This window comes from Pelobates fuscus, chromosome 4 (assembly GCF_036172605.1).
Source record: "Pelobates fuscus isolate aPelFus1 chromosome 4, aPelFus1.pri, whole genome shotgun sequence".
NCBI classification, from domain to species: Eukaryota; Metazoa; Chordata; class Amphibia; order Anura; family Pelobatidae; genus Pelobates; species Pelobates fuscus.
Genome location: NC_086320.1, coordinates 836,662 through 851,430, shown reverse-complemented (window position 1 = coordinate 851,430; position 14,769 = coordinate 836,662). Strand labels below are relative to the sequence as shown.

The following is a 14,769-nucleotide window of genomic DNA, read 5'->3' as shown; positions in this document are numbered from 1 at the left end:
GACATACGGTCTCAAAGGCAACCTAGGCCCAGCAAACCAATCTTGCAAATCTACCCAAAAGTTTGACAAAGACTGGTGGTAGAATTAGTGCATGGAAAGTGTTAAAATACCACCATTTAATGTACCCTAGGGCGTCTACCTTTCAAAAATATATGGTTTGATGGGGGTAAATTACATTGGTTGGCTTACAAAATGTCCCAAATAGGACATGGGTGCATGATGACCAGCTGTGAAAATTCCAAGTTTGAAAACTGGGATGCGCATCCACAGAGAACCCGACACACGTATACATGGGTTGTATCACTGTACTCAGGAGATGTTATATGTCACATATTGGGGTGTTCTTTGGCCGTAACCCTTATAGTTTGAAGTACATGTATTCTTCAATTGCTGTGTGTGTCAAAAAAATCACCAATTATAAACTTGGCATAGAAGGGTGGTAAAATGGTTTCATGAAAAGAGTCAAAATACCCCAAGCTACCCCTAATACCTTAGGTTGTCTTCTTTTAAAAAATATATACATGCGAAGGGTTATCTATCGATTCCTGACAGATATCAGTATTACAATGTAACGTTTGTTAGTTTTGAAAAAAAAAAAATGGTTTGGAAATAGCAAAGTGCTACTTGTACTTTTTGCCCTATGACTTGCAAAAAAAAAAAAAAAGCTGAGAACATGTTAACATTGAGTATTTCTAAACTTAGGACAACATTTAGAAACTATTTAGCATGGTTTTTGTTTTAGCGGTTGTAGATGCGTAACAGATTTTGGGGTCAAAGTTAGAAAAAATTTGTTTTGTTTTTTTTCCATCATATTTTATATTTTTTTTTAATTGTAAATGATATGATGAAAATAATGATATCTTTATAAAGACCATTTAATGGTGAGAAAAATGGTATATAATATGTGGGTACAGTAAAAGAGTAAGTGGAAAATTACTAAACACAAACACAGCAGAAATGTAAAAACAGCCCTGGTCCTTAACGGTAAGAACATTGAAAATCACTCTGGTCACTAAGGGGTTAATCAACTCTGGTTTCAAAGAAATCTTGAAAACCATCTGTTTTTTAATAGTGGCATCTTTGTCTGGAATTGGACCTGTAAGCCACGTGGTTCAGTTTTACGTGGTAGAATCACGTGGCGCTGATGTCTTTGCTCCCTTTCAGTCACTATTCCTAGTCTTCCTCTGCCTTATAAATTATAATTGGTGTAAATTTTTAAAATAAAATAAATCCATTAACAGGTAATGCTTTCTGTACCCGTCACTATAGTAATATAATGAATACTTTATTAAAATTCCTATCCTCACTCCTTTCCATATAACCAATGTGACAAACTCCCCTTCCCATGTGAGTTTGCCACGAGCTCCTGGAGGAGCCTGCTTGCCAGCCTCCTGCCCACAGACTATGGGCCCTGCAGGGAAACCTGTAAAAGACTACCGAACTTGACCGACTGTTAGCACTGATTTCATGGAACTGTTTTGGGCATGGGGCCATGTGCACGGCCGGTCACAATTATGACTTTCATGAAAATTCCAAACTTCTGAACCGATCAGGGTGATTTTTGGATAAGTTGGTCACCCAGATAGGGGCTATCAGGGGTGTAACTTTTGTTTGGGTTTTGTGTGTTTAAAAGGTATTTTGGGGGTGTGACGGACCGCTGCCACTCAGACCGAGTACCTCCACAAATTGATGCTCCAAGTGCTTGCCAAGGACTCCAAGCACTCCACCAGACACCAGAAGCACTGCAGACCCGACTTCCAGCAGCTGCGCTGGGGTCTCGCCGTCCTCCAACCACCCTGGACCCAAGACGAGGATCCAGCTTCCAGTGGGTAGACCTCTCCTACTCCAGAGAGCGTAGCAGGAACAAGCTCTTCCAAGGGCTGATACTCAGGGGAGTATTTTGATTATAGCAATCCCCAAGAGTGTAGTTATCCCATCCCCCAACCATGATCCAAGGCTTCAAGAAGTGGTCAAGCAGGTCTGTTTAATGTAAGCAAGCATTCACAATTTAAACAGTTCCTCAGGCCAGAGGCACACCCCCTGGGCCTGATGGAACACAGGCACACAAACTAGTTCTGCTTGAAAATATAAACCTTTGTTATTTGAGGGTTGGCGGGGTGCTCTGTAGGTGTAGAACTGGCAGACAGGAGAAAACAATGAACAATGAGAAGGACACGGAAACCCCCAGATAGTCAACCAGGAGTCCTGAAATTGCACTGAAACAGACCTTCCCCAGCACTTCAAGCGAGGAAAGGAGGCTGTAGTGAGTTGCCTAAGGGAAAATAAAGAAGGATCAACTAGTAAACTATGAATAAGAGGACAGAGCAAAGCTATTAACAGAACTGCCCACATTGAAATGGTCAGCCCACCCGCAGTGTAGACCCTCACTTTATATTATCAATTTATAACCAATTCCTCGCTTGATATTATCAACATGTCGCTAATTCCTCCCGTTATATTATCAACATGTCGCTAATTCCTCCCGTTATATTATCAACGTGTTGCTAATTCCTCCCGTTATATTATCAACGTGTTGCTAATTCCTCCCGTTATATTATCAACGTGTTGCTAATTCCTCCCGTTATATTATCAATGTGTTGCTAATTCCTCCCGTTATATTATCAACGTGTTGCTAATTCCTCCCGTTATATTATCAACGTGTCGCTAATTCCTCACTTTATATTATTAAAGTATCGCAAATTCCTTGCTTTAAATTATAAACGTGTGGCTAATTCCATGCTTTAAATTATAAACGTGTGGCTAATTCCATGCTTTGTAATATAATCATGTTGTTAATTCCTCACTTTATATTATAAACGCATAGCTAATTCCTCGCTTTGTATTATAAATATGTCGCTAATTCCTCGCTTTATATTATAAACGCGTGGCTAATTCCTGGCCTTATATTATTAATGTATCGCTAATTCCTCGCTTTATATTATAAACATGTCGCTAATTCCTCCCGTTATATTATCAACGTGTTGCTAATTCCTGGCCTTATATTATAAACGTGTGGCCAATTCCTGGCTTTATGTTATAAACGTGTGGCTAATTCCTCACTTAATATCATAAACGTATAGCTAATTCCTCACTTTATATTATAAACGTGTGGCTAATTCCACAATGTAACGGCACCCCCAGGCATAAAAGGGTTAAACCGCCGTTTAGTAGATCTTCCCCTTCCAGAGATACAGGCACAGCTACTGCAGGACACCAAACTCCCGAACAGGATACCAAGTAGCAATCCAAACTCCCGAACTGGAACCTCACGGATAGCTGCTAGCAGACGAACAAGAAAAGCTCCCAAGCGGCTTACACTCCTGGCAATCAGTCTCTAACAGCATACAGTGAATCCCCCCCAAGAACGAGACAAGGCTCCGTGTTGAGGGTCAAGCAGTGGTCTGTTTAAGGGCACCAAAAGAACCTTCTTTTAGGACAGTGTCCCTTAGGTAGGACCACCCACAGGGTGTTACAAAATAACCAATCATACACGTACATTACAGAAGACACTCCCAGCATTTACACACAAAATCCTCCCCTCTGCCTGTGATATAATTATGTTACACAATGGTTTACCATAATTATCACAGACATTAAAAATACAGTTTTTACAGCATATTCATAACTTCTAAAATATACATCACATTCACATAAAAATTATATATTCACAATCAATCCATTCAGGGGAACAACATATAAAAAAATGGCATGAATCAGACCAGGGGTTCAGAGGTTAGTAAAGTATCTTTTGGGGCCTGGCTGGCAGCATGGCTATCTGTCCCAAACCGGTTTTACAGAGCCCTCTATCCTGGAGACAATGGGGAAAATAATCCAATTATATCCAGGGATAGAGGCAGACTCCATTGAGCACATGTTACCAGTAAAACACAAAAGGATACAAAAATACATAACTCCTATCATACTGAATTGAACGGGCCAAATCTCCCAGGGCCATAGTCCAGAGGAAGCAGGCGGGCAACCAGGCTTCTCCAATGCAATGTGGCGAGATTGGTCTTGTCACACACGATTTATATTATAAACGTGCAGCTAATTCCTCGTTTTATATTATTAACGTATTGCTAATTATTTGCTTTGTATTACAAACGTGTTGCTAATTCCTCGCTTTATATGATAAACATGTGGCTAATTCCATGCTTTGTAATATAAACATCGCTAATTCCTCGCTTTATATCAAAAAACGTGTGGCTAATTCCTGGTTTTATGTTATAAACGTGTGGCTAATTCCTCGCTTAATATCATAAACATATAGCTAATTCCTCACTTTATATTATAAATATGTTGCTAATTCCTCGCTTTATATTATAAACGTGTGGCTAATTCCTCGCTTTATATTATAAATGTGTGGCTTATTCCTCACTTTATATTATAAATATGTTGCTAATTCCTCACTTTATATTATAAACGTGTTGCTAATTCCTCACTTTATATTATAAACGTGTTGCTAGTTGCTGACTTTATATTATAAATATGTTGCTAATTCCTCGCTTTATATTATAAACGTGTGGCTAATTCCTGGTTTTATGTTATAAATGTGTGGCTAATTCCTCGCTTTATATAATAAACATATCGCTTATTCCTCACTTTATATTATAAACATGTCGCTAATTCCTCACTTTATATTATAAACGTGTTGCTAATTCCTGGCTTTATGTTATAAACGTGTGGCTAATTCCTCACTTTGATTGATTTATTTAGCTATACTGTATTTTCTCCATCTACCTTCTTAGTGCTATAGGGATTGATTTATTTAGCTATACTGTATTTTCTCCATCTACCTTCTTAGTGCTATAGGGATTGATTTATTTAGCTATACTGTATTTTCTCCATCTACCTTCTTAGTGCTGTAGGGATTGATTTATTTAGCTATACTGTATTTTCTCTATCTACCTTCTTAGTGCTGTAGGGATTGATTTATTTAGCTATACTGTATTTTCTCCATCTACCTTCTTAGTGCTGTAGGGATTGATTTATTTAGCTATACTGTATTTTCTCCATCTACCTTCTTAGTGCTGTAGGGATTGATTTATTTAGCTATACTGTATTTTCTCCATCTACCTTCTTAGTGCTGTAGGGATTGATTTATTTAGCTATACTGTATTTTCTGCATCTACCTTCTTAGTGCTGTAGGGATTGATTTATTTAGCTATACTGTATTTTCTCCATCTACCTTCTTAGTGCTGTAGGGATTGATTTATTTAGCTATACTGTATTTTCTACATCTACCTTCTTAGTGCTGTAGGGATTGATTTATTTAGCTATACTGTATTTTCTCCATCTACCTTCTTAGCGCTGTAGGGATTTATTTATTTAGCTATACTGTATTTTCTCCATCTACCTTCTTAGTGCTGTAGGGATTGATTTATTTAGCTATACTGTATTTTCTGCATCTACCTTCTTAGTGCTGTAGGGATTTATTTATTTAGCTATACTGTATTTTCTCCATCTACCTACTTAGTGCTGTAGGGATTGATTTATTTAGCTATACTGTATTTTCTGCATCTACCTTCTTAGTGCTGTAGGGATTTATTTATTTAGCTATACTGTATTTTCTGCATCTACCTTCTTAGTGCTGTAGTGATTGATTTACTTAGCTATACTGCATTTTCTGCATCTACCTTCTTAGTGCTGTATGCATTGATTTATTTAGCTATACTGTATTTTCTGCATCTACCTGCTTAGTGCTGTAGGGATTTATTTATTTAGCTATACTGTATTTTCTGCATCTACCTTCTTAGTGCTGTATGCATTGATTTACTTAGCTATACTGCATTTTCTGCATCTACCTTCTTAGTGCTGTAGGGATTGATTTATTTAGCTATACTGTATTTTCTCCATCTACCTTCTTAGTGCTGTATGCATTGATTTATTTAGCTATACTGTATTTTCTACACCTACCTGCTTAGTGCTGTAGGGATTTATTTATTTAGCTATACTGTATTTTCTGCATCTACCTTCTTAGTGCTGTAGTGATTGATTTACTTAGCTATACTGCATTTTCTGCATCTACCTTCTTAGTGCTGTATGCATTGATTTATTTAGCTATACTGTATTTTCTACACCTACCTGCTTAGTGCTGTAGGGATTTATTTATTTAGCTATACTGTATTTTCTGCATCTACCTTCTTAGTGCTGTAGGGATTTATTTATTTAGCTATACTGTATTTTCTGCATCTACCTTCTTAGTGCTGTAGGGATTTATTTATTTAGCTATACTGTATTTTGTCCATCTACCTACTTAGTGCTGTAGGGATTGATTTATTTAGCTATACTGTATTTTCTTCACCTACCTACTTAGTGCTGTAGGGATTGATTTATTTAGCTATACTGTATTTTTTTAGCATCTACCTTCTTAGTGCTATAGGGATTGATTTATTTAGCTATACTGTATTTTCTCCATCTACCTTCTTAGTGCTGTAGGGATTGATTTATTTAGCTATACTGTATTTTCTCCATCTACCTTCTTAGTGCTGTAGGGATTTATTTATTTAGCTATACTGTATTTTCTACATCTACCTTCTTAGTGCTGTAGGGATTGATTTATTTAGCTACACTGTATTTTCTTCACCTACCTACTTAGTGCTGTAGGGATTGATTTATTTAGCTATACTGTATTTTCTCCATCTACCTTCTTAGTGCTGTAGGGATTGATTTATTTAGCTATACTGTATTTTCTCCATCTACCTTCTTAGTGCTGTAGGGATTTATTTATTTAGCTATACTGTATTTTCTACATCTACCTTCTTAGTGCTGTAGGGATTGATTTATTTAGCTATACTGTATTTTCTCCATCTACCTACTTAGTGCTGTAGGGATTGATTTATTTAGCTATACTGTATTTTCTCCATCTACCTACTTATTGCTGTAGGGATTGATTTATTTAGCTATACTGTATTTTCTGCATCTACCTTCTTAGTGCTGTAGTGATTGCTTGATTGATTAATTTATTCTGTTTTTCTGCATCTACCTTCTTATGGCTGCAGGGATTTATTTGTTAAAAATGTGTTTACCTCCCTACTGCCATTATGATTTATTTATTTAGATTGTATTTTTCTGTCCCTACTTTTTTGCTGTAGGGATGTATTTTCTCTTATGACTTTTCTGCATTTTCCGGTTTTGGGCCCCCATGTCTGGGGATCGTTTTTTTTTCTTGGGTTTGGGGGGGGGGGGGGGGGGGAGGGTTCCGCTTTCTGTTGCCGACCGCCGGGACGCCGAAATAAGACTCTGGCGGTCCGTCATGTTGGATCCCGCCCGCCGGCTCCATCAGCCGAGCGAGATCCTCTGCTTCCACACCCCACCCGACCCACGCTTCCGCTCGCGGTATAACTGCTCCCACGGCGTGGGTGGGGGGAGGGGGGGTTACCTTCCCATGCAGTGCGCCGGCCACGAGCATCCACTTCTCCGCGACCGCATGGTCGGGTGGGGGACGGGGCCGGCCAGTTACCAGACTTACCGCATTAGTTCCGTCGATGGCAGGCACATGTGCTGTAGATTTGACTGGGACTCAGCTATGACTTGGTCGCATTGCACCCTCAGGCTGTCCTGGCTTTGTGCCCCATGTGGCTGGCAGGTTAGGCTACTGGGGACTATAGTGGATGATATAGATCACAGGCATGCTATATAGAGCTGTGCACAACCCCTCAAGGGTTACAGGCACAACTGGCAGTGTTACCACTTATACTCATCCCCCCCTTTTTTGTTTGTTCAGATAATTGCTTGCAGCGCTCTGTTTTATCATTTTGACCAATGGAGCACCTCTTGTGGGGTAACTCAGTTGGTGAGCTCACTGACTACAGGTGTACTCAATATGCAAGTTCACTATTTACGGAGTGTCCGGCACTATTTAACTGAAGTGCGTTAGCTACAGTTGCACAGTAGAAGGCTATGTACAGTTACACAGTAGAAGGCTATGTACAGTTACACAGTAGAAGGCTATGTACAGTTACACAGTAGAAGGCTATGTACAGTTACACAGTAGAAGGCTATGTACAGTTACACAGTAGAAGGCTATGTACAGTTACACAGTAGAAGGCTATGTACAGTTACACAGTAGAAGGCTATGTACAGTTACACAGTAGAGGGCTATGTACAGTTACACAGTAGAAGGCTATGTACAGTTACACAGTAGAAGGCTATGTACAGTTACACAGTAGAAGGCTATGTACAGTTACACAGTAGAAGGCTATGTACAGTTACACAGTAGAAGGCTATGTACAGTTACACAGTAGAAGGCTATGTACAGTTACACAGTAATATACTATGTAGTTACATAGAAGAATGTACGTACAGTTACACAGAAGGATGTTATGTACAGCTGCACAGAAGAGTGTTATGTACAGCTGCACAGAAGAGTGTTATGTACAGTTGCACAGAAGAGTGTTATGTACAGTTGCACAGAAGAGTGTTATGTACAGTTGCACAGAAGAGTGTTATGTACAGTTGCACAGAAGAGTGTTATGTACAGTTGCACAGAAGAGTGTTATGTACAGTTGCACAGAAGAGTGTTATGTACAGTTGCACAGAAGAGGGTTATGTACAGTTGCACAGAAGAGGGTTATGTACAGTTGCACAGAAGAGGGTTATGTACAGTTGCACAGAAGAGGGTTATGTACAGTTGCACAGAAGAGGGTTATGTACAGTTGCACAGAAGAGGGTTATGTACAGTTGCACAGAAGAGGGTTATGTACAGTTGCACAGAAGAGGGTTATGTACAGTTGCACAGAAGAGGGTTATGTACAGTTGCACAGAAGAGGGTTATGTACAGTTGCACAGAAGAGGGTTATGTACAGTTGCACAGAAGAGGGTTATGTACAGTTGCACAGAAGAGGGTTATGTACAGTTGCACAGAAGAGGGTTATGTACAGTTGCACAGAAGAGGGTTATGTACAGTTGCACAGAAGAGGGTTATGTACAGTTGCACAGAAGAGGGTTATGTACAGTTGCACAGAAGAGGGTTATGTACAGTTGCACAGAAGAGGGTTATGTACAGTTGCACAGAAGAGGGTTATGTACAGTTGCACAGAAGAGGGTTATGTACAGTTGCACAGAAGAGGGTTATGTACAGTTGCACAGAAGAGGGTTATGTACAGTTGCACAGAAGAGGGTTATGTACAGTTGCACAGAAGAGGGTTATGTACAGTTGCACAGAAGAGGGTTATGTACAGTTGCACAGAAGAGGGTTATGTACAGTTGCACAGAAGAGGGTTATGTACAGTTGCACAGAAGAGGGTTATGTACAGTTGCACAGAAGAGGGTTATGTACAGTTGCACAGAAGAGTGTTATGTACAGTTGCACGGAAGAGTGTTATGTACAGTTGCACGGAAGAGTGTTATGTACAGTTGCACGGAAGAGTGTTATGTACAGTTGCACGGAAGAGTGTTATGTACAGTTGCACGGAAGAGTGTTATGTACAGTTGCACGGAAGAGTGTTATGTACAGTTGCACGGAAGAGTGTTATGTACAGTTGCACGGAAGAGTGTTATGTACAGTTGCACGGAAGAGTGTTATGTACAGTTGCACGGAAGAGTGTTATGTACAGTTGCACGGAAGAGTGTTATGTACAGTTGCACGGAAGAGTGTTATGTACAGTTGCACGGAAGAGTGTTATGTACAGTTGCACGGAAGAGTGTTATGTACAGTTGCACGGAAGAGTGTTATGTACAGTTGCACGGAAGAGTGTTATGTACAGTTGCACGGAAGAGTGTTATGTACAGTTGCACGGAAGAGTGTTATGTACAGTTGCACGGAAGAGTGTTATGTACAGTTGCACGGAAGAGTGTTATGTACAGTTGCACGGAAGAGTGTTATGTACAGTTGCACGGAAGAGTGTTATGTACAGTTGCACGGAAGAGTGTTATGTACAGTTGCACGGAAGAGTGTTATGTACAGTTGCACGGAAGAGTGTTATGTACAGTTGCACGGAAGAGTGTTATGTACAGTTGCACGGAAGAGTGTTATGTACAGTTGCACGGAAGAGTGTTATGTACAGTTGCACGGAAGAGTGTTATGTACAGTTGCACGGAAGAGTGTTATGTACAGTTGCACGGAAGAGTGTTATGTACAGTTGCACGGAAGAGTGTTATGTACAGTTGCACGGAAGAGTGTTATGTACAGTTGCACGGAAGAGTGTTATGTACAGTTGCACGGAAGAGTGTTATGTACAGTTGCACGGAAGAGTGTTATGTACAGTTGCACGGAAGAGTGTTATGTACAGTTGCACGGAAGAGTGTTATGTACAGTTGCACGGAAGAGTGTTATGTACAGTTGCACGGAAGAGTGTTATGTACAGTTGCACGGAAGAGTGTTATGTACAGTTGCACGGAAGAGTGTTATGTACAGTTGCACGGAAGAGTGTTATGTACAGTTGCACGGAAGAGTGTTATATGCTAATAATCTGAAGAAGTGTTATATACATCTTAGCGAAAGGTACATTTTATCGCAAGAATGGAATGCGCAGTTCCTCACCTGTACATCTCTGAAGGTCCTGACTTGTCTGTGCCCCAGGACTTGGCCGGCTTTGTCTGTGCCCCATTGATTGGCCTGCTTTGTCTGTGCCCCATTGATCTGGCCTGTGCTGTCTGTGCCAGAATGTCTGCATGCTAAGCCTACTGCCACATACTCACGCTTGTGCATTGCATGCGCTGCCCAACTTGCCTCGGTCACTATATGGGGTGCTGCCCCTATCTCCCTGCCGGTGACTCTTGTCCTCTATACTCCTTGAGGTCACTTTGCCTGGGACCGCTGCACAGGAGAACCCCTATCCGGGTTAACAGCGCAGACAATGACTACTATGGCAGTGACCGCCTCCGTGGAATTAGGCTTCAGCCAGGGTCCTCCCTGAAGCTCGTCAGGAGCGTAACGCTAGAGGGCCCACCTTTAAAACGGCAGGCGACTTGAATGAGTCAGACTCTCCTAGAGGAGAGCAGGCAAGGGCACATAAGCGCTACTGGAAGGGTGAAGGCCCTGAACCAGTGACTTGAATGAGTCAGACTCTCCTTGAGGAGAGCAGGCAAGTGCTACTGGAAGGGTGAATGCCCTGAACCAGGCTTCCGGAAAGATAAGACTCCGAGGAGCGGCTAACCCCTCTGCAATCGGCCAGACGGCCCTGCCTATATGGCGCGGGGGAGGCGATGACCACCGGATGCGGCAGTGACCGCCTTCTTAAAAAGGCAGATGACTTGGAGAAGTCAGACTCTCCGAGTGGAGAGTAGGCAAGGGCGCATAAGCACTACGGGTAGGGTGAAGGCCCAGAACCAGACGCCCGGAAAGATTAGACTCCGGAGAAGTGTCTAGCCCAGATATGATCGACCTTGACGGCCAGACAACACTGCCTATGTGGCACAGGGGTGAAGGTCCCCGTAACCCCCACCATGGCCGCCCCAGCTGCATGAATGGTCTCTGCCCGATCACCTAGCACCATCGGTGCATTTATGGGCCCGTAGACCGCTGGCTTGAGAAACCCACAGGATAATTTGAGCGGTATTCCCAGCCGGGCTCCCGAACAAAGTAGTCGCAAACCCAGACTTAGACCCCGATGGGGCACTGCGGTTTTGCTGGTTAAGCACCTGTCTAGTATTCAGGAGATCCTGAGAGCGGCCCACTGCAGTGCCTATACTATGAAGGCCGCACTGGCAAGCCGATTGTTCTCCGCTACACGAGTGAGTTGTGCTAGCAGAACATACGAGGAAATATAAGAGGTGTCCTATTTTACATGGAAATACTTGATGGAGGCTTATCTCAGCTCCAACCCGTACCTTTTATAGGGGATTGGACCCTTGACCCGGAACGTCACACTTGCCTCCACTTTCGGATGACATCCCAGTCTGGGGTGGCAGACGACCCTATCCTAAACGCAATTTGGACCGCTGGAGGTGCTTGGGATAAAGTGATCTGAGCCCCTCGGAGTGCCGGCACGAGCCTACGATTGAACGTATATTCATTAGTTGCTTTGAATTAGACGCGGCCCTCAAGAAACTTCTAGGGACCGCGGGGCCCAGTTCTGGTAAGGTGGCCTCTATTTTCTCCTTGGTGAGATAGGTATCTTGTGCATTAGTCATTTGGGCGACAATACAACCTGGTTGGCAGGTTGGGAGGAGTTGAGGACATTCAGGAATACCAGAACTATCTGAAGAGATCTTTCTCGTTTTCCACGCGTTGGGACCCAGACGCGACTCTTCATCGATATAGCACATCTTGCTGTACGGTCTACCTGGATGGGCTTGCCGGAACCCCAGGCTTCATATATTATCACGCTGAACTCTATGTAATTATGTAACCAGGCTTCATACATTATCACGCTGAACTCTATGTAACTATGTAACCAGGCTTCATATATTATCACGCTGAACTCTATGTAACTATGTAACCAGGCTTCATATATTATCATGCTGAACTCTATGTAACTATGTAACCCATATATTATCACGCTGAACTATGTAACCAGGCTTCATATAATATCATTGCATTGGAGGAGCCTGGTTGCCCGCCTGCTGCCTTTGGATTATGGACCGGCAGCTAAAGGGTTAATTTTACTGTGCAGAAGGATTTATTTCTCCCTTTCTGCACAGCCGTTCGGTAGATTCTATCTACCAAACAAACAGCCAGCTTCTGGGCCACCCAGAAGCTGGCGTGTGCCCTCCATCTACCTCTCTGAAGCCGCGGTTAACCGTGGCTTAACGAGCGTGTGCCGGCAATTGACCACCCAGTAGCTGCGGTTAACCGCAGCTTAATTGATTGTTACTGGGTGGTCGCGGTTACACCTAGCCGCCACACAATGGCGGTGTTCTGGAGCTCCCCGGGCAGCCAGCGCTTTTCTGCCCGGCTTTCATGCACCAAACCCGGACACTTTTACGTGCAGGCAACGCTGAACCTCCAGCCCCTGGTTCTAATTCGTACTGACTTAACAAATGCATGTAAATTCGGTATTTTATGTTGGAGGAATGTTTTAACCCAGATAGCTATGCCATGGAGCATATTAGTGTAATTAAAGACTTTGGCTCCATGGCAATTAAACTGTATTCGTGTGGTCTGAGTGCCATTCACCTAATAATGTGCACTCAGACCTGAGCTATCTGGGGATATGTTAAATGTATATATTTACTGTACCATTTGTCCCATTATGTATTTTAAAGTGATAGTCTGTCTTTGTGTCCCCACGTGTGTAATGGAGTTTTGCCTTTGTCCTGGGAGATAATTGAATTACTTCTCAATTATCTCCAGGATAGAGGGAGGAGATCAAGATGCATTGTGGGGATGTTTTACTTCTGTATGTCCTGAAATGCTACTTGTCTGTCCTTTGTTACAGTCTTCCATCTGGTCCCCTAGGGGAGTGTCCACCAGGTGGAAGACCTGCATAAATACAGGGGCAGGTAGCCCTCAATAAACAGACCACTGCTTGACCCTCAACACGGAGCCTTGTCTCGTTCTTGGGGGGATTCACTGTATGCTGATAGGGACTGACTGCCAGGAGTGTAAGCCGCTTGGGAGCTTTTCCTGTTCGTCTGCTAGCAGCTATTCGTGAGGTTCCAGTTCGGGAGTTTGGAGTGCTACCTTATTCCCTTGTATGCAGTTCGGGAGATTGGTGCATTCACTTGTATCCAATTCGTGAGTTTTGGTGATTCTATAGTAGCTGTGCCTGTCTGTGAAAAGGGGATTATCGCCTAAACGATTTTAACCCCTTGTCTCCTGAAACGGTCCGTTACACTATGTAACCAAGCTTCATATATTATCACGCTGAACTCTATGTAACTATGTAACCAGGCTTCATATATTATCACGCTGAACTCTATGTAACTATGTAACAAGGCTTCATATATTATCACGCTGAACTCTATGTAACTATGTAACCGGGCTTCATATATTATCACGCTGAACTCTATGTAACTATGTAACCGGGCTTCATATATTATCACGCTGAACTCTATGTAACTATGTAACAAGGCTTCATATATTATCACGCTGAACTCTATGTAACTATGTAACCGGGCTTCATATATTATCACACTGAACTCTATGTAACTATGTAACCAGGCTTCATATATTATCACGCTGAACTCTATGTAACTATGTAACCGGGCATCATATATGATCACTCTGAACTCTATGTAACTATGTAACCGGGCTTCATATATTATCACACTGAACTCTATGTAACCAGGCTTCATATATTATCACGCTGAACTCTATGTAACTATGTAACCGGGCTTCATATATTATCACGCTGAACTCTATGTAACTATGTAACCAGGCTTCATATATTATCACGCTGAACTCTATGTAACTATGTAACCGGGCTTCATATATTATCACGCTGAACTCTATGTAACTATGTAACAAGGCTTCATATATTATCACGCTGAACTCTATGTAACTATGTAACCAGGCTTCATATATTATCACGCTGAACTCTATGTAACTATGTAACCAGGCTTCATATATTATCACGCTGAACTCTATGTAACTATGTAACCGGGCTTCATATATTATCACACTGAACTCTATGTAACTATGTAACTGGGCTTCATATATTATCACGCTGAACTCTATGTAACTATGTAACCGGGCTTCATATATTATCACGCTGAACTCTATGTAACTATGTAACCGGGCTTCATATATTATCACGCTGAACTCTATGTAACTATGTAACCAGGCTTCATATATTATCACGCTGAACTCTATGTAACTATGTAACCGGGCATCATATATTATCACTCTGAACTCTATGTAACTATGTAACCAGGCTTCATATA

At 41.9% G+C, this 14,769-nt stretch overlaps 1 protein-coding gene across 1 annotated transcript in view; it reads right to left on the bottom strand.

Annotated features, from left to right (window-relative positions):
• Positions 1 to 2,052: 2,052 nt before the first annotated feature.
• Positions 2,053 to 14,769, bottom strand: part of MFSD3 (major facilitator superfamily domain containing 3) — a 92,702-nt gene continuing 79,985 nt past the window's right edge. The window contains exon 6 of the mRNA XM_063450894.1: positions 2,053 to 2,272. Within this exon, the coding sequence (XP_063306964.1) occupies positions 2,099 to 2,272 (174 nt within the window). The 3' untranslated portion in view covers positions 2,053 to 2,098. The remainder of the gene's footprint in view (positions 2,273 to 14,769) is intronic.